The sequence below is a fragment of the Schistocerca serialis genome, chromosome 10 (assembly GCF_023864345.2).
Source record: "Schistocerca serialis cubense isolate TAMUIC-IGC-003099 chromosome 10, iqSchSeri2.2, whole genome shotgun sequence".
Taxonomy (NCBI): Eukaryota; Metazoa; Arthropoda; class Insecta; order Orthoptera; family Acrididae; genus Schistocerca; species Schistocerca serialis.
This window is the reverse complement of record NC_064647.1, coordinates 176,385,445-176,410,996: the sequence shown is the minus strand read 5'-3', so window position 1 is coordinate 176,410,996 and position 25,552 is coordinate 176,385,445. Positions and strand designations below refer to the sequence as shown.

The 25,552-nt window shown below is 37.7% G+C and overlaps 1 protein-coding gene across 1 annotated transcript in view; it reads left to right on the top strand.

The window, feature by feature from the left end:
- The first annotated feature begins 202 nt into the window (after positions 1 to 202).
- The window catches only part of LOC126424979 (vam6/Vps39-like protein), a 120,922-nt gene continuing 95,572 nt past the window's right edge, over positions 203 to 25,552 (top strand). The window contains exons 1-4 of the mRNA XM_050087865.1: positions 203 to 473; positions 2,941 to 3,150; positions 14,570 to 14,670; positions 21,528 to 21,731. Of these exons, the coding sequence (XP_049943822.1) occupies positions 404 to 473; positions 2,941 to 3,150; positions 14,570 to 14,670; positions 21,528 to 21,731 (585 nt within the window). The 5' untranslated portion in view covers positions 203 to 403. The remainder of the gene's footprint in view (positions 474 to 2,940; positions 3,151 to 14,569; positions 14,671 to 21,527; positions 21,732 to 25,552) is intronic.

Sequence of the window (25,552 nt, the reverse complement as noted above, 5' to 3'; positions counted from 1 at the left end):
CTCGATCCTTACTTCCTATTTTTCATTGAATTAACTCTACGTCACATTCTACTTATTTACGTTGATTTTCCTACGCGCCTGCACTCTCATCTGTCAATCTTCTCTACCTTCTAGTTGTCAGTTTCGATTTACCTTATGATCGAAAGCACGGCTCAATCGAGTATTGCAGGCTAGCATACAGACAGAAAAAGTGACGATCGAAGTCCAGCAGTAGTCAACAATGGCTGAGATAGGGAGTGTATGTCAAAGGACTGCAACATTATTTTACGTAAAAAGAGATACTGTGTGACATTCGAAGTTAATACGTAGATCATAAGTTATGAATTATTTAGGAAAATTCTCGTGTAACTTCTTCAGATGAAAGTACATACGTACAGTAGACGTAGATCAGTCATTGCTAAGGATGCATGATGCGTACGAAATCTTCCAACTATTAAAATTAACTGTCCAGATAGAGTCAATCGCTGCCTACGGTAAATTTACAGAAAAATCTTTGATTATAAATAAGTGGTATTTTATTGAACATTCCAATAAGTTTCCAATGTGCTTTTAGGTTATCTGTCAAACAGTGTGATGATGAGTCATCTTATAGAATATACTAAACTCTTCTGTGTTTATTTTAATTTTGTTCATTGCCTCGTCATCAAAGTAACTGGTCAATTATAAATAGAGCGTATTGGTACGAAGTTTCACGACGTCCTAGTCAGCAAAATCAACAAAATTGTGTAGGCTACTTTGTTAAAGCCTATTGTTTACAGTTCCCTGCATTCTGCTGAAGATGTATATCAGATTTTTGTGTTGTCGATGAAATATATTAGCATCAGAGAAAATTAAACTGGCCATACGAGTGTGGTTATAGTGAATGAATAGAGCATGATATTTGACTGAGAACACGGATTAGAATTCACATGACTCCCAGTACAAAAATTGACGGCCTTCATGACCCATTTCCTGTCAGTTGCAAGACCACAATGGGGACAGTCCTTAGGTGGACAGCGTGCCAGATATTAAAATAATTTTAGTACTGTTTATTGGTGGACTCAGATGGTCCAAATGAGTTGCTTTGCATGGTGTTGCTACTCAATTGATCACTGCACCCTGTGTCTGTCTTAAATGAAGCTTTGGGGTGACATTTCTGTCCCTTGAGTAGCTGTGCATATATCCTTCCCCTCTTTCTGACAAAGAGTTGTATTAATTTCTTGAAAAACGCCATTTTTCACCATCTGTCTATTTTTCTGTTTGAAACAAACACTTGATTTCAGGGGCAATTGGCTACTTTTGTTCCCTTGAACATTAACTAGGAATATCACTCAAAACCACAATTGACATCTCTTATTCCCATTGAATAGCATTATAGAGAAGAAAAAAGTTCAACTGATGTGCAGGTCTAGTCACTAAATGAAAACAAGGCTACATATGTCTAGAAACAAAATCCTACATAACATGTTCGATGTCTTAAAATCGAGTGACAGGAATGTTAAGAACCCAAGAACACATCAGCTCCTGGGTGTTGACATAAATAATATTATACAAAACTTAACAATACTTCAGCCACCTTTCAGCATTTTTATATGCAATTGTCCAAGAAATTAGGTAGATGATAGTAAGTGCAATAAAATAATATGGAATGGATACATTACATAATTAGGTAAATGACAATGAATGCTAGCAATACTCAGTATGAATTATGTTTATATTATACAGTCTGTTGTTTATCTATAGTTCATTAGCATGAAAGATGTAGGCCATTTGCTGTACACTTCTGGAAATTGTGATCAGAGTAAAATTCTGTTTCATTGTAATCCACCATCTGCACTGGTGTGGTGCCTAAACCTTCATATGGATTGCACTTTTCATTCTAGGTACAGAATCTCATATCTGTGATTGTACAATATTACACAATTTGGCAGGAAAACAGCATACTGTCACATTTTGATGTATTCCACACTGCTGTTTGGATCCTGAAATGTTGACAAGTGCAAACATACAACTTAACATATTTTTTGTGATTATGCCCAAAGGTGAAAAATAAGCTAATCACTAGTAACATTTTAATGAAAGCTAATAAAATTATTCCAAGGAATCACTAATAATAATAACTCCACAAAATAATAAATTCTTAAATTTTGAGAACGAATTTTGTTTCAGATTTTTGCATATTTTTATCCTTGTCTGGTTAAACTGTTGTTAAACTGTAAGCAGGCACTCCTCCTCGGCAGTAATTATTGTTACTACGGGTCTAGTGTAGCAGGGGATACAATCCGTCGGCTTTGGACAATGACGTCACAAGTCGCCAGAGAGCAGTTTACCATTTTCGCTTTGCTGTTTCGTTTTTTTACTGATTGCTTAATAAAGTGGATCTGTTTATTCTATCTCGTGAGATTTTTTTTTTTTTTTTAAAGCCAAAAAACACTTATCAGCCACTGAAGGGAGCTACAACACTAAGAAGAATTGCTTCTCGATTGGCCACTTGTGACGTCATTGTCGAAAGCCGACGGGTTGTATCCCCTGCTACACTAGTCCCGTTACTACATATGTAATTTCCACTGACAGCAGTAATTACTAGTACAAAAATGTAGAGACTCTTGGGTCTTTGTTGACACATTGTCTGTTGGCTTTGTGTTGGATTTTTTGGGCAGTGTTTGTTTAGCAGTTTTTTGACATTTTGCCATAACAGGTTGCTGGTATTTTCGAAAGTTCACCATCCATGCTGGTGGTGGACTGAAGTCAAGCCAAGCGGCCAGAGAGTGTGTGTACCTGTCATGTCAGTTATGAGGGCTTATGCTTGGTTATTACCACTGTTGTTCTCTGCTTATTACCTGCACTGGTTTTGTGCTGCAGCACAGGAATCTGGGATCCATTTGCCTTGAGAAAGGCAACAGGCAATATGTCAGTATTTGTTTTCTTGATTGTCTGAGTTTTCTGTGGGGCCTGTTTCAGATGACAACTTACTGGTGGGAACCAAAACTGGGCATCTGCTTATGTACTCCATCCTCTGCCGGGGAACGAATAGCTATGATGCTACTGCCTCAGGCTCCGGAGCTAACAAGCATGATGTCCAGCTGTTGCGCTACAACAAGAACTTCAGCAAGAAACCGATACAGCAACTTGCTGTTGTGCCGGACTACCAGATCCTGGTCAGTCTCTCAGGTGGGTTTATTCCCTTGATGTTTTATGTGCAAGGCAGCATAATCTTTTGTAGCAAACAAGAAGAAAACCCACCTATAACAGTCATAACAGAACAGCAGAATACTGGAAGGAAGAAGAAAGCATAAACATTAAAAAAAAAAAAATACACAAACTAACAATACCTTAACAGAAATGGAGGGTTTTGTGCAAGGATCTTATTTTATTAATGCCTTAAGACATATCAGAGATTTGAAAGGATCAAACCAGATGGGAAAATAAGGGTTTTCATCAGGTTTGTAAATGTAACTGTGGAATATGCTATGTATACACAAAAAAAATGACACATATATTGGTTTTTCCGACTCAGTCAAATTGTCGTTATCCAACCTAACTTATACCTTGCGCTATGCTACATTTTGTTGTCATCTCAATGTTACCCAGAAAATCTGTATGGATTTAGTGTAGGCCTACAAATATTGTTCAACCAGTTGTTCCTTTCAGTGAATCACTGTGTCCACTAGTGCAGTATACCTCTAGTAAATAACATAATCTAAGCTACCACCCACAAAAACTACATGAACATCGTAGAGAATACGAGTCAGCTGAACCTACTGACACAGAATGTTGGCTTTGTCCCAAAATAAATGGTAATGTAACATCGTGTGTGCAAATAGAAAGAGACAAGAACAGTTGCAACATTTATTTTGTGTCTACATTTGTTTTTTGAATGTAGATTTGGTGACAAACTGGTCTGTTGCATAGCTCAAGGTCTAGGTTAGGTTGCAAGTTGACACTTTTGTTGCAAGTTTGCAAAGCCAACAAATGTAAATACAAGATCTTAGATTTGATGATATACCAGGTGGAGAAGTTTGAAACTGGGATTTGGTTGCAATGATCACATGGGTGGTATTTGAAACTGATAAACAACATTTTATTCAAAATAATCTCCATCACTATTTTTACATTTCTTCCATTTCTCCGGCACGATAGGGGGTGGGGGGGGGGGGGGGGGGGGGGGGAACCCACACAGTTCCTCTTTTGAAGCAAACCAATCAGCAAGCCATTTTCATACGAATTGAAGCATGTCCCAGTGAGATGATAAACGGACGGATCCAAGTCTGGAAGTCTGTAGAATAGGTCGCATGCCCTTTATATTTCCCAACTGAACACCTCAATTGTTTCCCTGACCCCATTTCCTGGCTGTGATGGGGCGTTATCATGGAGCAATATGACTTTGTGTTACCTTTTCCCATATTCCGGGTGTTTTTCATGGAATGCTCAATTTAAATCAATCATTTGCTGTTGGTAGCAATCAGTGTTAACAGTTTCACCAGGTTTTAGCAGCTCATAATAGATGACACACTTCTGATCCCACCAAATACAGAGCATTGTCTTCTTTCTAAAGTGATTTGGTCTTGGAGTGGATGTCGATGGTGTGCCTGGATTCAGCCAAGATTTACAACGCTTAGGATCCTCGAAATATATCCATTTTTCATAACCTTTCACTAATCAATGGAGAAACAACTTTCTTTCGAATCTGATGAGCAGCATTTCACAAGTAGTCTTTCGATATGTTTATGTCTTTTCATTCAGTTCATGCAGAAACCATTTTCCACTTTCTGTACCTTTCCCATAGCTTTCAACTGGAGAGAAACAGCTTTCTGTGCGTCACATTCAATTGTTCTGCGAGTTCCTGTTGAATTTGAGTATCATCTTCATCCAATAAGGCCTGCAATTCGTTGTCTTCAAACTTTTTCGGTGGTTTCCTGTGCTCATCATTTCTCACATCAAAATCACCATTTTTTAATTTTTTGAACCACTCGAAATACTGTGTTTTCTCAAGAGAATGTTCGCCGAAAGCTTTGACAAGCATTTGATGTGATTCTGCAGCAGTTTTCTTCAAACGATAACAGACAACCAATGATGTCCACAAATTGTGGTTTGCAGGCACAAAAATCGACGTGTTTACGGGTTTGAAACAGATACCGATGTTTGGAAGTTGGTTTGCTGTGTGTTGGCTTTTATCGTCAGCCGTTACAGGAAGAGGGCGCTGCAGACGCAGTCTTACGGGCCCTGCAATGACGTCTAGCACCATCTATAGGGAAATTCCAGTTTCATACTTCCACTGGTAATGATCTGTAGCGTAGCCCGATGTCTAGGTTATGTTGCTTGATGTCAGTTTGTATATGAATTTGCCATAGTGGTGTTGAACATTTTGGCCAGTCCAACAAAGCACATGACTGGCATCTACACCTGAAACATACAGACAAAAGCATACCAGGCACCATCTACGTAATACACGACATCTCTAATCAGTGAATATATTGATGGTTCGTGTTTTTCATTCGGCCCACAAGATGGCTAGCTGTTGTTGTCGTTTACCATATTTTGATGGATTATTAAGTTTTGAGAGAAATATTTTTTGTTTATGGCAGCGAGTGCTATAAAGTGGACTGAAGTTAGTACATGTCTCATGGATTAATTGCAGAGACAGAAAAATATATCAAATGTGGTGGTGGAATGAATATGCAATTGATATGCAAGAGCACATGAAGTAAGTAGATCAGTGATTTTTAGTTAAATTTTGGGAGAAAGCAGGTAGATCAATTTTTATTCATAATAGAATTGCACGTTCAATATTTTAATGAACATTGATGCATCTACCTCCTCCCATGATTTAATTAAAAAATGTTAATCCACTTAGTATGCTCAGGCAGATCAACTGCGTAGCAACACAGAGCAGAGAAATATTTCACTGCTTTTCGAATATATCATGGATTACAATGGTCCCCTTGGTTTGCAGATACTAGCACAGTTCAAGCAGCCGAGGCTCAAACAAGGAGAAATTAAATTTATAGTCCTCGTTACACCAATGTTTCACTCATTCTTCTGAACGTATCACTTTGAAACATGCTGTTTGCTTGCAGCTCTCTCATAGGCTGCATGATTAAACAGCTTACGCACCTTTTGTGTTCCCATCATACCTCACGGCAAGCACTGACAACATTCCTGCATGAAACGCATAAGTACGCCATTGGCCGTACTCTTAAGACTTTAACACTGAGCTGTGATGTTCCTTCTTTTCTGTGGTTGTATTTCATATACTGAACTACCAGTAAATAGCATTAAAAGTAGATGGACAATTTGACTGTCTCACCATTCCACTATGTCACTTATATTCTTAATTGAACATATTCTAGTGTTGTGTGTTTTTATTACCGTATTCAATCCAAAGACTGGTTTGATGTAGTTCTTCACACTAGTATTTCCTGTGCAAGTCTCATCATTGCCACATTAACTACTGCAGCCTACATCTATTTGGACCTGCTTGTGGTAATAAAATTTAGCCTAACAAAATTAACTATACAATATTAACCATTCCTTGATGCCTCAGCTTATATTCTAAGTATCTATCCCTTCTTTAAGTCTGTTGTATAGGCAATATTGTAATACTACAATGTTTTATTGCTGTGGTTAACTTCAACATTTTTTGCTATTCCTTTGTCAGACCATAGGCTGGGAGTGCATCAGTTGCATGTAGCCAGCACCAAATCATTCAGACATTTGTCGTAGGTGGAAACCATCTTTTCTGTGCTCTCTTCGTAGAAAGGTGCTGCCATTGAAGACAGCCACTGCTGAACACCGTTTTTTGCGTCATCATTGCTGTCAGAGCACCTCCACCCAGAATTGTGCTCCAACTTCAATAACAGTGGTAGTCAGAAGGTGCAAGATTGGGGCAGTACGGTGGGATCAAAGGGCTTCCAGCCGAATTGTTGAATAAGGTTTTGGTCCCAACTGAATTGAATTGTTGAATAAGATATTGAGTGAGTCCAGCAAAACCGGGACATGCATTGTCATGAAGCAACACAGTGGCTTGACGGATTCATCAACCGACAGTTCTGTTTAAGACTTATCTTCCTCATCACTGTATTGCTAAGAAATGTCAATGCACTGCCAACTCGCTTTGTTTTGTGGATGTCTGTAAGTGTTTTTGTGATCCAACAGGAACACAGTTTGTGAAAATTTAAGTGGTTTGTGGTAATCTCATGCAATACAGTATTGAAATGTCTAGAAACTCATGATAAAACATTCTCATTGTCAACTATCTCTTTCCACAGATTTTCTCATTCACTTTCTCAACCAAACCATCATTGATCCACTCCATGCTTCATCATAAACATTGGTTCATGCATCATTGAATTATCTCACCACTTTCTCATCATTCCATCAGTCATTACATTTTCACTATAAATGTCTACAAGTTGACAATGATTTCATCTGTCTTAATATTCTTTGTGATCAAGAACCATATTACAGAACACTTATCACAGGTTGTCTTTAAACATTTTAAACAACCACTAAAACATTTAAACACAACACAATCCAGTTTTAATGACGTCAGTGAAAAGACAATGAACTAGAGAGACGAGTGGGAATGTGTGGAACTGTGACACTAGTGTTGTGATTGCAGTAGAATGAAAAGGTACTGTTTTCCCAACACACCTCATATTTCTGGTTGGTAATCTTTCACCATGTAGTTTTCTGTTATTATTGATGGTTTCATTTAACGGAGTTTTTTTGAGTGTTTTACAGCTCTTTGATTGTGGGACATTGGCCTGTGTTGTACAGATTTTTTTTTTTTTTTTTTTTTTTTTAATGGGAGGAAATGTGACAAGTGGAATGCATATTTCCTCATTCACAGTTTCAGTATTATTTATTTATATATTAATGAATGTTATGTTTATCTAAAAACAAAGATGATGTGACTTACCAAATGAAAGTGCTGGCAGGTCGACAGACACACAAACAAACACAAACATACACACAAAATTCAAGCTTTCGCAACAAACTGTTGCCTCATCAGGAAAGAGGGAAGGAGAGGGAAAGATGAAATAAGTGGGTTTTATGTTTGATAGACTGAGCATTAGTATAGCCTAAGATCTAAGATAGAGTAGAATGTGATAGCATGGTTGAGATTTGGCAAAACCAGTCAGTATATCACTAATAGAAGTTTCCTTGCTAAAAGAAGTCTACTAGCACCAAACATAACCTTAATTTGAAGCTGAAATTTCTGAGAATGTATGTCTGGAGCACAGCATTGTGTTGAAATGAATCATTGGTTTGCAAAAAAACTGTAAAGAAGAGACAGAGATTGGTATACATTCATCAAATAATGCAGGATGGTTTGTGCAACTACTATACTTGGACAAAGAGGGTACAGACAAAGAAGTCACAACAGGTCACATCAAAATGATGTAAAGCCTGATGACTACAAAATGTGAGGGCTTGACACTTTGCATTAAGCTATTTCTGTCTTAGACCATTTGTAGTTAATTTTTCTTATAGTTATTCTTGCTGTCCTGCTGAATTTAATGAAACTCACATTGGCCGCATAAGCCTTTGTATTTGCAGGATGATAATAATTAAAGTGCAGTGTGAGGTGTAATTATCATATGGCAATGGAAATTGGTTGGTATGCTAATGAGTAACAGGTGTACACTGGAAAAAATTAGTTCCAGTTTTGGCCACCAAGTGCAAATCTGATGCTGTACACTGTTTGTTAGATGGTATGACATCCACACTGTCATTTGACAAGCCACAACGTGAGTGAACAGTATGGCTATTGACAACAGAGACTGTGCACAGTTAATGAAACTGTTTTATGTGAATGGCAGCAATTACAGTGATGCACTGAGAGAGTATCACCAAGTGAAAGGTCCAAAGAGAGGCTTAACCCTTTCGTGGGTAAAATTATTGAGCAATTTTTTTTAATGAATGGAGAGCAGATAGTAGTTAACAGAAAGGTGTATTTATCATGCAGAATATCAGATTTGCTCCAACTGTGAAAGTGAGGCCACACAACAAGGTTGGGAAGTATTCTTCCCACTGCCCTTCCTTTGAGTAAAATGACAAAAACAACTTTTTCAATATATGTCATATTTATTTTATAAATTTACTTCTTTTGTTACAATGATTATTCACAATTACTTGCCATGAAATTTTCTGAAACGTGGGTCTATACAAAGTGGTATTTGACAGTATGTACAAATACGAGTGCCCTTTTCTGCAGCTTTGGTACTACAATGACGGCACCTCCTGTAGGTTTCTCCTAAAATGGGTTGATTGCTAGATGGATCCTGTATGTGAGCTGATCATGCTGTCAACTTTTTCTTTTACTTATTTTCTACAGGATAAAATTGTTCACTATAGCAACATCCACCAGGAAATAAAATATTCTGTGCCACCATTTCTCGTAATTGATCAAACTTATTGACGCAACCCATTATTTTGTTGTATTCTGCCACACCTTCAGAACAAGAAATCCCTGTACTAGTACCATCCTGTTTTCCCTCTTCACTGTGGCTGTTTCTCTTGGGTCATGAATTGAGGACAGGAAAGTCACTGGATGATTATCCATCCACTTCACTGCAGAAATGGCTCCTTTTGTTTCAAACTGGAATTGTCCTCGTTCCAATTTTACATTTTCCTTCATAAATTTGTGTAAATCTTTCCTGTTGGTCTTCACTGTTCCACATCCATACACACCCTTCTTCAAAAGTGTTGACATCAATTTCACGGTGGTGAAGAATCTGTCAAATGCAACTACATTATTTTTTATTATGTAGTTCCTTTGTTAGATCTACTACAACCCTTTCGACCAATGTCAAGTCACTATCTGCATTACACTTGCCTGTGTAAACATCAAAGTTAATTATATATCCAGTGAGTGAATCTTGACAAGCACCACACATTGTAGCCTCGTTTCACTGGCTTCATTGGCATATACTGTTTCATAGATGATCGTCCTTTGAAAGGAATCATTGATTCATGCACTGACATAAATGATGAGGGCTCATAATTATTCTTACAACTCTGCAAAAGCTTTTCAATCAATGGCCGTAATTTGTGCATTTTATCATATTCTGGATGATTTCTTGGCTTTGCAGTTTCATTGTTATTGCATTAGCAATTGGCTCTACTTTTAGTATAGGGTCTGAACTCCAGAAGTTAGAGAGAGCAGAAAGTTGGTGAATTCCCATTAGAATAAGACATCCTATATAAGCTCTCATTTCTTGAGGAGTTGTATCCACCCAGGTTTTTGATGGAAATCTACTGCCATGATTTTGTTTTGCATACAGGTTTGTTTCATTTACAATGAGTGTGAAAACGTCGTCTTCAAAGAACTTAGAAAAATAAGTGAGCTCCTGATCATTGGCATTACAGAGAAATTTTGGTTCCTTTCCATTTGTGTTTAAAAGTAGTTCTTTACATTGTCGAAGTTCCATTCTTCTTCGCTTTCACTGTCCAATATATCACTACTGGCAACAGTCGGAAGCACGAATGATTCACTGTCATGTTCATCACCATAAATGTCTTGTTCCACAGAAACATGCCTCGAATCGCTGGTGACTGTGTTATTTAGAACATTCAGTTTATCTGCAGCACCTTCATCTCCTTCAATTTCTGAATCACTTTCATTGGGTAATGAAAATAATATATTGTAAATTTCGTCAACATGTTTAGGATTGCTGTGGTCTAGGGAATGACACGTCTGAAAGGAAAGCAATGCAAAGAAATAGGGAACTCAAGAGTGTAAAAAATACTATGACAGATTCAGTGGAAGCAAGCACTTGGTTTGGTATGGTAAACTTGGCATTCTTTAGTAACAGTGATCTGTGCATTATTTCTGAAACCCACTAAGTCAGAAATGTCAAATAAATGTGGCAAAATATAGAAATATTCGTTCAAGAGTCGTAAAACAATGGGCTACCAAAGAGGCAGTGGGAAGAATACTTCCCACCAACAAAATCAAATACTACAAGTAAAGTCCACAAGTAATATAAGTAAAACACATTTTACCACAAACAGGGAACACCAAATAATAAGACACCATAGCAAAAATCAAAAGTATTTACCATGTACTATAGCTTTGAGGGAAAAAAAAATCACAAAATGTCACGCAAACAGCACTGAAAGGCTCCTCTGCAGAGCAACACTAAGCCATATAAGGCCTCTGCATGAAGGTACAGCAAAAACGGCAGGAACTTCTGATTGGAAGTAGTACCCTATACTGTTCACTAGGTGGCAGCACCATACAGAGGTGGGAACTATGAATCCCATGGGGCTAGGAGCGAGTTCATTGCAGTGGGAAGCACGTTTCCCACAGCTCACGAAATTGTTAATGTCATTAAATGTTTTAAGGAAGATAGTACCGAAATTTGAAAACATAGGTGAGTTTGGTGTGGCACCTGGAAGAGGAAGATATCCTGTCCCATTAGTAGTTATTAACAAGATTGCTGTTATTGTAACTGACCCTGCAGTACGTGTTACGGGGAATGTTAGAGTTAGTGCAGTGTCACGAGACGTGTCCATCCCATGGGAAATAGTACTGAGAGCTTAACAGCCTGTTTTACGCTGGTACCTGTACAAGGTCCAGACTGTGCAGCAACTGAAACCGCAGCAACGTTCTGATATTGTTCTTGCTTTGTGGCACAGATTGAAGTCGATGACCTGTGGCCAGGCTATATTTTATGGAGTGATGAGGTTTATTTTACACTACAGGGTACAGTTAATACACAGAACTGTCGAATTTTTGGATATTGTAATCTGCTTGTTGTGCACAAAGAGCCATTGCACTCACGGTTTTTGATGGTATGATGTGGATCTCAAGCACCTTTATCCTTGGCCTTCTCGGTTCTTCTTTGATGACAGTTCATCCAGAGGATCTCTCAAGACCTCCTTCTACATAACGTGATTCTTGCTTTGGAAAAGTCCAGTTACGTGCGAATCACCATATTCATCCATGTTGCTCACCCAGTGGATGATCTGCTGCCGCGCGGAATTAGCCGAGCGGTCTAAGGCGCTGCAGTCATGGACTGTGCAGCTGGTCCCGGCGGAGGTTCGAGTCCTCTCTCGGATATGGGTGTGTGTGTTTGTCCTCAGGATAATTTAGTTTAAGTAGTGTGTAAGCTTAGGGACTGAAGACCTTAGAAGTTAAGTCCCATAAGATTTCACACACATTTGAACATTTTTGAAGATCTACTTAATGCAACCTTCTATGAACATGTTATTTCCAGAGGGTCTCCAAATGTATGATCTGCAGGATCATGTGATCAGAATGTGGCTCTGGGGATATCTAAAAGGACGTGTTTGCCAGGGACACATTCTTGTTCAAATGAAACTCCTCCAGCTGTACTTAAGTTTTTATATTAATTTGGCTACTAGTTTCGACGTTGCGTCAACACCATTTTCAGGCCCGTACACTTCGATGAAATCAATTGTGTGTGGCTCAGTACTGTAAGTCCATGGTGAGACCAACACATGCTCTATGTTGTGCAGGTGAAGGAGTTTCATTTTTAACAAAAATTATACCAGCTGTGTCCCACATTTGTCCAATTTAAATATGGATGTACGAAGGGACCCATTCAGTCTCTACCTAATCTGAAGCCAGTATACAGGAACACATTGCTCATATTCCACTGGAACTGCTGTGATCAAACTGTTGAGCCATCAGTTTATGGATGCAGCATCTGATCAATGTTTCTGGTGATCATATTGAACAAATTGAGGAAGCAGCAGTTGATAATAAAATCAGCATTATGCCTTTCTCACTTGTTTGACCTTTTATTCCCTCATCCTGCTCCTAACCCATTACATATGGAAACATTTCTGTATGTCTTTCTTGCCTTCACAGTGGCAGATTTGCACTTGGTGACCAAAATCAGAACTAAAATTTTCCAGTGTAAATGGTTCAACATTAGCACATTAGAATATCTACAAAGTTTCACAGCCATACAATACTTACAGCCCACATAGGACCTTTGTGACTAGCTGCACTTTGATTGTAACAACTTGATTTTGTGATTGTATAACTGAAATGTAATGTTCAGCAGAGTTGTTGACTACTTGTTACCAACGATTAAAAGAAAAATGCTTTAAGCATAAGTCAGAGATTTGTGTGTGCAGAGTATCCACTCTGAATCCCAAAGCTCAGCATTTAAATCTGATTTAGTCTCATGAGTACCACAAGTTGCTTAACATGTCACATATCATTATTTTACAGATTTTTCCACCAAAGAGTATCCATAATTTTTATATTAGGGGGACCAGAAAGTAATGTCATTTTTGTACATTAAATTCAAACAGATAAATTGTTAACAAGTCTTTATTTATCATCTGTGATTTAATCGGCCTTATTATCAACTAATTTTTGCCATCTAGTGCGCAAGTTTTCAATGATGGCTCGCTAAAAATCAATTGGTATTTGAGTGTAATATGTGAAGATGGCATTTTGGACATCATCCAAAGTTTCATATTTTTTGCCAGTTAGAAAATGTTGAAGTGATCTGAATGAATGGAAATCCAATGGTGCAATATTGGGTAAATATTGTTGGATGTGGCAATATCTCCCACCCCAATTCACTAATTTTTTCCAGGGTTAGTCTTGTGCAGTGTGGACCTGCATTATTGTGTAACGGAATAACACCTTTTCTGTTGACAATCACTGAACACTTTTCAATTAAAGATTGATTTACTCTGTCCAGTTGTTCACAGTAAAAGCCTGCATTCAGAGTTTACCAGGTTTCAGCACTTAAAGAAAAAAAAAAAAGAACTTGTGAATACGTCACCAAACACACAAAAGCCCTTTTGTAAGGTGTAAACCAGAATTAGCTGTGCTTATTGTGATTCAGTCGGAGAGTGTCTCTGCCTTCTGCATTTTGGATTGTCATAGAGAACCAATTTTTCATCACCAGTGCTTAAGCAATCAAAAAATGCTTCGTATTGTGTTGTTAAAGCAATAAGCTGCACGTGGTGGATTGGTTTGCTTTGTTTGTCTTTACCGCAGTGCTGAAAATGTTCCTGCATGGTCAGCCAAGGTTGGTTAAGATTTTTTTGACAGTTCGTTGGTTGTCTGACATGGATTTACTTCCAGTTCCACCCTTAACATGTCACTGTCTAATGTTGTTTGTTGTCCTGATCAGTATGAGCCAGAAAGATCAAAATTTTCGAATTTGAACTTAGAAAACCATCTTTAGCATTTACAAACATCTATTGCACTTATAGATATCACAAACATTTTTGGTACCAACTATTGTGTTACTACCCTTGTGAAACTCAAAAAGCATACTGGGTATGTACCTTTTATAGGATTTTGCTGGTCATTTCACCATAACCTGGAAAAAAAAAACAAGAATTAATTATTTATGGGTATACAAGTCACTGTAACCTTAAAATGTCTTTGTCCTGTCTTTTAAGTACACAGTGAACTGATAAATGACAAACAAACATTGGCATGCACAGAAATACATACCCGAATAATTTTTAGTAATCTGTATATTAAGTCATGACATTTAAGGTAAAATTGTAATTGATTATGTCACACAAATTTTAGAATATGCCCACTGTGGAAAAACATTAACTTTTTTTTTTTTTTTTGCAGATAATGTCATCTGTGTGCATGACATGAATGCCATCAACTTCCCAACTATGACAACAGTACATAGAACCAAGGGAGCAACACTGTTTGCTTTAGATATCAAGGTAAAGTGTCTACAACAAAATACTTGTATTTGTCCTTGGGCAGAGTTTGCACCATTTGGCATGAACATACATTTATATGATCACAATACTTCATTTATAAGATTCAGTACTAATACTTGCAACTGTCATTAATGTATCTGTCATCATCATCAGGCCTTATGCATTTTGACCTGCAGATTTTGGCTGAAGTCTGTCATCCTTGTGTAAGAGTAAAGTTTCTTTTCTTATATAGTGAAACTTGCTCAAAATGAAATCACATGGTACTAAAATAATTTTCTAAATTGAACAAGTTTCTGTATTACACAGAACTCACTAGGCTACATAAAATTTGTCAGGTATTGTGCACAAAAGTATAAATTTATAATTATACATGTATCTACACACCTTCACACCAGCACAGTAGATGTTCATTTACTGCATGTTGTAAAATAGGACACTAGACTATTATACTAATTGATAAATAATATGTTGTTGTTGTTGTTGTGGTGGTGGTCTTCAATCCTGAGACTGGTTTGATGCAGCTCTCCATGCTACTCTATCCTGTGCAAGCTTCTTCATCTCCCAGTACCTACTGCAACCTACATCCTTCTGAATCTGCTTGGTGTATTCATCTCTTGGTCTTCCTCTACGATTTTTACCCTCCACGCTACCCTCCAATACTAAATTGGTGATCCCTTGATGCTGCAGAACATGTCCTACCAACCGATCCCTTCTTCTCGTCAAGTTGTGCCACAAACTTCTCTTCTCCCCAATCGTATTCAACACCTCCTCATTAGTTATGTGATCTACCCATCTAATCTTCAGCAGTCTTCTGTAGCACCACATTTCAAAAGCTTCTATTCTCTTCTTGTCTAAACTATTTATCATCCACATTTCACTTCCATACATGGCTACACTCCATACAAATACTTTCAGAAATGACTTCCTGACACTTAAATCTATACTCGATGTTAACAAATTTCTCTTCTTCAGAAACGCTTTCCTTGCCATTGCCAGTCTACATTTTATATCCTCTCTACTTCAACCATCATCAGTTATTTTGCTCCCCAAATAGCAAAACTCCTTTACTACTTTAAGTGTCTCATTTCCTAATCTAATTCCCTCAGCATCACCCGATTTAATTAGACTACCTTCCATTATCCTCGTTTTGCTTTTGTTGATGTTCATCTTATATCCTCCTTTCAAGACACTATCCATTCCATTCAGCTGCTCCTCCAAGTCCTTTGCTGTCTCTGACAGAATTACAATGTCATCGGCGAACCTCAAAGTTTATATTACTTCTCCATGGATTTTAATACCTACTCTGAATTTTTCTTTTGTTTCCTTTACTGCTTGCTCAATATACAGATTGAATAACATCGGGGAGAGGCTACAACCCTGTCTCACTCCCTTCCCAACCACTGCTTCCATTTCATGCCGCTCAACTCTTATAACTGCTATTTGGTTTCTATACAAATCGTAAATAGCCTTTCGCTCCCTATATTTTACTCCTGCCACCTTCAGAATTTGAAAGAGAGTATTCCAGTCAACATTGTCAAAAGCTTTCTCTAAGTCTACAAGTGCTAGAAACGTAGGTTTTCCCTTCCTTAATCTAGCTTCTAAGATAAGTCGTAAGGTCAGTATTGCCTCACATGTTCCAATATTTCTACGGAATCCAAACTGATCTTCCCCTAGGTCGGCTTCTACTAGTTTTTCCATTCGTCTGTTCTTTCTCCTGATAACGACGTCCTCTTGAGTAGTCCCCGCCTGGAGATCCGAATGGGGGACTATTTTACCTCCGGAATATTTTACCCAAGAGGACGCCATCATCATTAACCATACAGTAAAGCTGCATGCCCTCGGGAAAAATTACGGCTGTAGTTTCCCCTTGCTTTCAACCGTTCGCAGTACCAGCACAGCAAGGCTGTTTTGATTAGTGTAACAAGGCCAGATCAGTCAATCATCCAGACTGTTACCCCTGCAACTACTGATAAGGCTGCTGCCCCTCTTCAGGAACCACGCGTTTGTCTGGCCTCTCAACAGAAACCCCTCCATTGTGGTTTCTCCTACGGTACGGCTATCTGTATTGCTGAGGCACGCAAGCCTCCCTACCAATGGCAAGGTCCATGGTTCATGGGGGGGGATAAATAATATAGCATTCCTGTATTTTTTACTCTAACATTAAATTAGTTTATTATTGTATGTACATACCTTTTGTTATTCCTATGTTTATTGACATGACATTTCATGTTTTTTCACCACTTATCAAAGAGGAAAACCTGTTTGAATTTCCTGTTCAGAATTCTTTCTTTATAGGCCTACACATTTTTTTGTATTACACAATAGTTCCAACAGCTTGGGAGAAATTGTGTATGCTGCAAATTGCATAACACTGTTTATGCATGCCATAACTTCTTCAGGCGTATTAATTTTTTTACAGGACAGTGTTTCACTCTTCTTCTTCTTTCCTTGTTTCTTCCAGATAATCTTCTGTGTTGTGTATTCCTCTTAAATCTGTTGCTGAAGCGAAAGTGGAGTGAGTTGACAGAAATTCATCACTTCAAATGTAGTCATCTGCACTACATGTAACGTTTTGCATTTTAATTAATTCAGCAATTGCTTGCATTTACTTGTGCTTCAATGGCCATATATGCGTCTTATTCTTGATCAAACCTCGCTTTGTTGAAGCACGTGGTAATAGTTTCAGGCTTTATTTTCCTTGCTGATAAGCCAATCCAATTTACTACACCCCAGACAGAAACTGACTATGCAAGAGCAAATGCAATTTTGGCTTCTTCAAGACTAAAAACAAGAGAGTGTATCACTAATTGCCTATAATGGGACTTGATTGTGTAAATAACGCCATTGTCCATGGGTTCTGGATGGACAGTCAAACTTGGTGGGAACTGTGCCAATTTCATGTTTGGTATCTTCACTTTCAGGTGGCAAATTGCATCGTCTGAGGAAAAGAGAGTTTTGCAGTTCCCTGTTTTCATTTTGGCATTGAAAGACCCCAACCTCACATCTATAAGACCACTCACCATCCATGCCTTTTTATCGCTTCACCATATGACTGGAAGCTTATTGACATCAATGTTTTTGAAACAATACAATTTTGGCACATTACCAGTTGCTTCTCCATTTCACCTAATATGTTTCTACATTGCAGTACAGTGTCTTTTCTTGGACATTTTTCCATCGATGCAGTATTGTCTTCCATGCAGTTGCTACACTTTCCTGCACATCCTTAGCTTTCCCACACACTTCATTCCACACGGTGTTGTGCTTAGTGAACTCGCCACCCATTCTGTACATGCTTTAAACTCTGTGTTTCCAAGCTCTTTAGCTACTTTCAGAGTCTCGCTCTGCAACATGGGTCCATACAAAGGCAAGTTTTTTTTCCCGTGCACTTACGAAACATTTCCAAACTGTCTCATTAAATTTATGATTTCTCATCTTCTTTGCCTTTCTTTTTATTTGCCAGTTTCCTTTCATCCATTTCTCTTGTATTTTATCCTTGTTTCTGAAAGTATCATAAATTTGGGTTTTACCACTGTTGAAGTGCAACATTACTTTGTGCACAGAGAATTTTTGTCTCACTCACCTTGATTACCTTAATCTTTTCATTAAGTGTTAGCGACACATGTATTTTGTGCGGCATCATGTTATCAATTAAATTGCTACTAGTCAATGGAAACCGACGGAAAATAACGCAGTTAGTGCATTTCTTTGGAATGCTTGACCTTGCTAGGTATAACTATTGTTTAAAGGAACATCACCCACCTCTTTCAAAGGACAGATTCAGCAGTGTATTTGTAGGTGCACAACAATGTTCTAGTGTGCACCCGCATATGTTAGTAATAATGACGAATTAGGAACCCCAACTGAGTGCTCATGAGCAGACCATCACCTCTGATGTGCCAACACTGCACATAACTTGTTCTCTGTTCCACAGAGCAGCGCAGTTTGATGTCCACACCCGCAGTGCCGTGCTGCATCAAACCTTTGTTGTTGGTTTTGCACTGCTTAACAGCATTGGCAGGACTTTACACTCTTTTTGTTAAAAGCAGCGTCCTTGTAGAGTCATGGATAACTAATATGTCCTGTAATACAGAAGTACTGTATAAGCTATTTTCTCCATTATACAATGAATTACTAATTAAGTCTTAAAATTTGCATTCCATTTCTGTGTTAGGCACATTCTATTTATACAAAATATTAGCATTTAAAAGTGAAGTGAATGCGTTGGGACCGAAATACTTATACAGTTTGGGCAGATTTCCGAACTGTACATGTTCCGCTTTGATCAAGTTTTACTGTATAACTATATCCAAAATCCTTGTGTCATTTTTGCATATGTAGAAGATGTAATCGTTGTTAGTCCTGCCACTTTTATGTGTAACCGTATGCCAAACATATATGGCCTTGGACTTCTTTTGGGCATGGATATGGGTGTTTCATCCACATCTCCTCATTCACCTGAGTTGGGGATCAAATAAAAGCTACTGCAATATATTCAGTTATGGCTGTTAATTACTACTGATGTACAGGTTCAGATTATGTGCCATTGTTAAACAACTACAAATAAATAATATAACATTCCAAGAAAAATGTAATAGGATAACAACATTTTGTAGGCCACAACAAATTTTGTAGTCTGATAACATTCAAATAGATATAATATTTGGTGAAATATTATGGCATAGAAATAGATTGAAAGTAACAATGTTCTTGTAGAGATGTCATCCTTGATGCTCTGTAAATAAATCATAGATGTGGTTTCAAACTACATGTGATCTTGGAGGGAGATTAAAATGACAATATTTACTGTAGAGTGACAGCTCTTTATCAGTGACACGAGTAACATGATATGTAAAATTTTGCTGTTTGCAAGCAGGTTGAAACACAAAGTCAGTCAATGTGGGGCAGAGATAACAACACATACATATGTACATCAAAGAGTAACTGGTCAGCAGCACATTATCAATCATGATACTCCACTTAGTGAACTAAAATTTTATTGATCTAGGAGTAAAATATGTTATTCAAAAGTGAACATGAAATATCAAGTAGACCATGCACATTACAACATGGGGTACATAGCTAAAAGGTGTACCTATAGCACATTGGAATAAGTATCTAAAACAGTCTAAAAATTTTGTGTTTCTGGTCTGTTTGTTAATTAAGTATATCTTTAGATGGCTGTTTGAAGAATTTATTTTGATTTCCTCTTTTCTTTCTTGGGTTGTTGCTTGTATCTCAGCCATAACGAGGAATTCTGATGTCTGATTTACACTGTTTGATTCCAATATACACTATATTAGTTTGGTGTTATGTGCTTCTACATTTGTTTTATAGCTGAACATTGGCAGCCAGGCATACATATTAATTTGTTTTATGCACTTTTCCAGATTTGTTCAATTAAAAAAGAAACAACAGGCTGGCCAGTCCTGTTGGGAGGTGCAAATTTCAGTAACAGATAACTGATGGAAATGTTTAACGATAAAAGGTTTCAGATCCACAGCTTTCTTCTTCTTCTGGGCAATTAAACAGGAAAAATGTGAAGGAAGTAAGAAAGGAAAGAAGGCAGGTCACTGGGAATTCAGATGGAGGTGGAGCAATGATGAACTCTGCTGGCCACAGCTCTTAAAGTTTCAAAAGTTTCATTAATGTGCTATAATCGATAGAAGTGTTACTTGGCTAGGTGGTGCTGGCAAAGTGCTTTTCAGGCAGAGCTGAGTCAACATTACAAATGATGATGATGATGATGATGATGATGATGATGATGATGATGATAACCCATTGCTGATTTTCAGTGGCCAGTGAAGATACTTGTTTTAAGCACACATCTTAATACCTGCCATCGGTCTTCCTAAGCAACAACAGACACAAACTGAACAAAAAGTGACAAAGATGTAGCTATGCAAACTTGAGATTTGTTAATGCCACATTCAAGATAACTGGGGTGAAAATCCTGGTTGGGCTGTACACATTTTTGGCTTCATGTGGTTTTCCTAAATTAATTACGAGGTATGCTGGAATGGTCTCTTTGAAACATAGACAGTTTATTTGATTCCACAGTGTTGCCCACTTTGATCTCAGCTTCATTTCTGATGATTTCTCCCCCCCCCCCCCCCTCCACCCCCCTCCCCCCCAACAAGATACTGACCTTTAACCTTCCTTCTTTTGTTCCTAGGGAATAACAGGGAAGACTTGTACAAAGTGAGACTGTTGAGTGGTAACTAGTAGTAACTGATAAGCTTACTCAAGATGGAAGTTCAGAGGGGTTCGGCACAAGGAGATGATAGGTAACATAAACATTAACGCCACTCATGGACCAAACTGTAGGTATGTTCCAAATAGCCGACTGGTGCCTACAAGGCACGAGTGATCTATGGCTGTGGGATATGTGATCAGCATGATATCGCTGCAGTTGTTATTTTCCATAGATCAGTCGTGATGGTGTCGCTGCTTTTCTATTTGAGTAGCTCCTCATTTGGCCCCATGATGCTGAGAAGGGTCTATTCTAGACCTCCTGGCCACAGAAAAAAAAAATGGGGGGGGGGGGGGGGGGAGGGATAGGGTAAGTGCATAATCAACAGTACAACCCCCATCTCCCACCCCTTCCTACCTTCCCACCCAAGAACATTATTTGCTGGGATGAATAACTAATGGTTGTGAAAGCTAGCAGTTGTGTTAACTTTTATTTGAATTTGTGTCTGTCTGTTAGTGAAAACTGACAACTAATCAGAAATGTTTTCTGTCCTTTTTTTTTTTTTTTTTTTAACTGACCATTGTTTCATTTTTGAGATCTTCACTTTGAAGGCATTGCAGTATATGTTTTTTTTTTTTTTTAAGCTAATTTACCTGTGTTTCAGAAATACACGTCACTAACAGGAGAGACGACTGTGGCAGTTCGCATGTGTGTTGCAGTAAAAAGGAGGCTACAGCTATTCTACTGGAAGAACGGCAGCTTTCTAGACCTTCGAGATGATGTCATAGTATCGGACATTCCGCGTGCGCTAGCTTGGTGTGATGAAACTATATGTGTTGGTTTCAAGGGAGAATATTGCCTTGTCCAGGTAATATGTTGCACCATTTACAAATGTGCATGTTTTTCATTCATTCATGTGTTGTCTTCAATAAATCACAAAATCCCATCATGTAGGAGAGCCTTCTGGGTTGTGGAGTGAATCAAGTTGTACATTAACAAACAGAAGCAGCTCCTGCAGACTACTTCTGAAAGGTTTACTGACATCATTTTGGAAGGGACAACATTTTGGTGGTACTGAGGACATCAGAAATTGTTGGAATGCTTGTTTGCAAAATAGTTTATTTTCTATCAAAATTCGTACCCAAATTCAGATAAAAAGTTCAACAACAGAATCAACTGCAATAACTGGAAATAATGCAAGTGATGGGGCCATTAATTTTTTATATTTTACAACAGTAAATAAAATTAATTTTCCTCAAAGGGATTTGCTTATCTTCTAGCTACTTCAGATAAATAATCCCTATCCTGAATCCCATATGCACATATTAAGCACACAAACTTTGTCATAAAACTTCCACCTGCTATGCTGTGAGGACTCAGATTAAGCTGTCTTTCACATGTCGCAGTTTTTAGTCTGCTGTTATTTTTGAGCTTTGTACACATGGTCCACCTAGAAAATCTTCACTGTAATCGGTACACCAAATGTGTGTTAGAGGGCCAGAGTAGACAAATAGATAAACAGATAGATAGATAACTAGAGGGCAGGAAAGAGAGGAGAAGGTTGTTTGAGGGGTAACGGGGGGGGGGGGGGGGGGGGGGGGGAGATTACATTTGCTCGAAATTATTAATTTATTTCCTCATTCGGAGATTATCTTATGATGATATAGAATTTACCATCATAATACAATGAAAACAAATTAATCAAAAATATATGTACAAACAGAAATATAAGTAGTCAGTTAGTTTCATGTTCCATGGATCATTTTGAACAATAAATCATAATCATGTTGAATGAGTCCTTTTACATTCACATCGCAAATTAATTTCTAAATATAGCTGCATGCTGAACATTTATAAGTGTCCTTTTTTTTATTCAGATGTTGGTAATTCCGTCTTTTACACAGTACAGTAATAGAAATTCTTCTCATTGTAGCAGTTGTTAAGGAGAAACTTTTTCAGTTTGTTTTCAAATTTCACTTTGCTGTCTGTCAGACATTTTACATCCCCAGCTAAGTAATCACATACTGTAGCTGCAGCATTGTGCACCCTTTTGTGCTAATGACAACCTTAATGTGGAAATGAATGTCATTTTTCCATCTGGTACTGTAATTATGTACATCATTGTTCCTTTTGAACTGCTGTGGATTATTTACAACAAACTCCATCAGGAATAACTTTATTCTGAAACAATAGTCAAACTGCCCAACTCCTTAAAACAGAGATCTGCAAGATAATAATGGGTGAGCACCGCATATTGTTCTTACAGCATATTTTTGAGCTATGAACACTTTCTTTCTTAACAATCAATTACCCCAGAACATTATTCTATATAATATTCTTGAAAGAAAATATCCAAAATATGTCAGAATACCCATTTGTCTTTCCCCCAAGATTTGTAATGATTGTAATGTGGCTGAAATAAGTCATTTTGTGATATCCAAAATGTGCTTTTCCTGTTCAAATTCTCATGAATATGGGAACCTAAAAATTTTGGAATTTACACCCTACTTATTATTTCCTTGCCATGTGTTACACTTTTCATTGGTTTTAATACTGAATGCAGTTGGTCCCTGTTGTACATTGTTCTTTGATACAGTAAAATCCAGTTTTTACATTCCCACATTTTATGTTTGGCTCCTTTTTACGTTCATTTTTGTCAGTCTCAACAGAAAGAAGTCCCATTTTCTCAGTACAATGCTTTCCCATCATTAATGATTCTGTATTAAATTTTTCCCACGTTTTAAATATTCTTTGACATTATCGTGACCATTAAAACCGATTTTTATGTAGATTTCTGCAAAAAGTGCATTGTATTCGTGCTCAAAGTCAACCTTGGGACAAAGCAGAAAAATAAGCTAAGTTATTGATCGTGTAACATAGCATTAGTGCGATAAGCAAGATTTTCATTGTCGACGTGTTGGGTCATGACCACCTGTATTATAGGTTCGCAAGGATGAGAAAGTATTCTGAATCACCTCCTGAATGGTAATCATGATCTGACAATATTGACTCTAGCAGCAACCTTCATTCTGCTCTTTGTGTTGTATTACAGCCTTTTTTTTTTTTTTCAAATAAACACCACTTTTGAGGGGGGGGGGGGGGCTTTCACGAATCGTTGTTAGTTCTGCGTGATATATGCTAATCTGTACTAGGCACCTAGTCTTAGGTTGACACAACCTGATGTAGACGCAAACGTTCCTCCTCAAGTTGCTCCATAACATGGCGACAATTTCTGCCATCCCTGAGTCAAGTGACCCCCTTGTCAGCAACAAGCTGTAGATTTTGTGCATATTGTTCTCTGTTTAGGAAGACTGCCAACTTCATTGTTTTAACCAATATAGTGTTACAAGCTCTATTTATCGTAATTTCATAATGGTTAACAATAATAAGTCTCACATTAGAACACAAATATTTTTTTTAATGTGGTTTCATGAAAGACTTTTGCTTCCGTGTTTTATTTATACCATTTGGACATGATTGAAATAAAGTAGGGATCCTGCACACGTGTTTGTGTGTGTCAGCACTGAGTCACTGCCTTTATGATTGAGTATTGTATATTGTAGAGAGACAGGTATCGCTAATTGCTGTTAGAAAGAAACAAAAACATTTCGGATTTTTGTAAATAGGCAAACTTTAAATTGTTTTAATTTCGTATTTTGAACAATATAAACAGAATGACAGTAAGAGTAATTTATTCATTTTCACTTGTTGTGTTTCTTATGCTAACCTGTATTTTACACTATTTTGGGTTAGTCCACTGAAAAGTGTAAAAAGGGGGTTTTACTGTATACACACAGTTACACCAGACAACTAATAATATGGACATAGTTTTCCTCTTCACTGCTGCACGCGTTGAGGACGCCCGTTGGTGACTGCTGGGCAACAAATGTGCTGCTGTTCCGCTTACACTATCTCCAGTCTGTTCGGAAAGCTGGCTCCAGGTCTGTAAATATGTGCACCTTCGTGTCCTCCCCTCGATATACCTGAAAAACTCAGTCTGCATGATGAGTGAGATGTTGAGCTCAGGAAAATGACAAGATTATCATGTACTGTAGATCTTGACACATGATTTTCTTGTAAAAGTGTTACATTGTGGTCATGTCAAGTAAAGTGACAGGGTGTTGTAGTTGAGCCCTTCATTATTAACCACTTTCTTGAGTCCTGCAAGCAGTCATTCATTGTGTAGTGTATATTATTTAAGAAGAATATATATGAAACTCCCTTTTTTAAGCAGTTAAGTATTCTAATATTTTCTTCTCTTTGTGCAGTTTATTATACAGTTTTATTCTCTGATAGAAAATGCTGTTTTGAGTTTTTTGGTTGTTTACCCTGGTAAATGTAAGCCCAAATGTACTCTTGCCCTACAATTATGTATAGAAATACTTAGTAATGTTCTCCCTGATTTGCACAACAGATTGGTGGATGTACTCATTTAATGCAGTGTGACTACCAGTTTTTTAAATTGTTCTTTACAGTGAGCTTGACCATCATTTCTAGTTATTATTCGTACTGTCCTTTTATGCAGTCTAAAAATTGTGTCCTTGTTTTGTGTCTTTGATCCCAGAAAAGAATCCCACAGTTAAGAACTTTATATACATAGGAATAGTATGTCTAGGAATAGTATGTCACAACAGGACATTAACTGTTACCAAATGATTATAGAAACTTAAGAATAAAACATACTGAAGC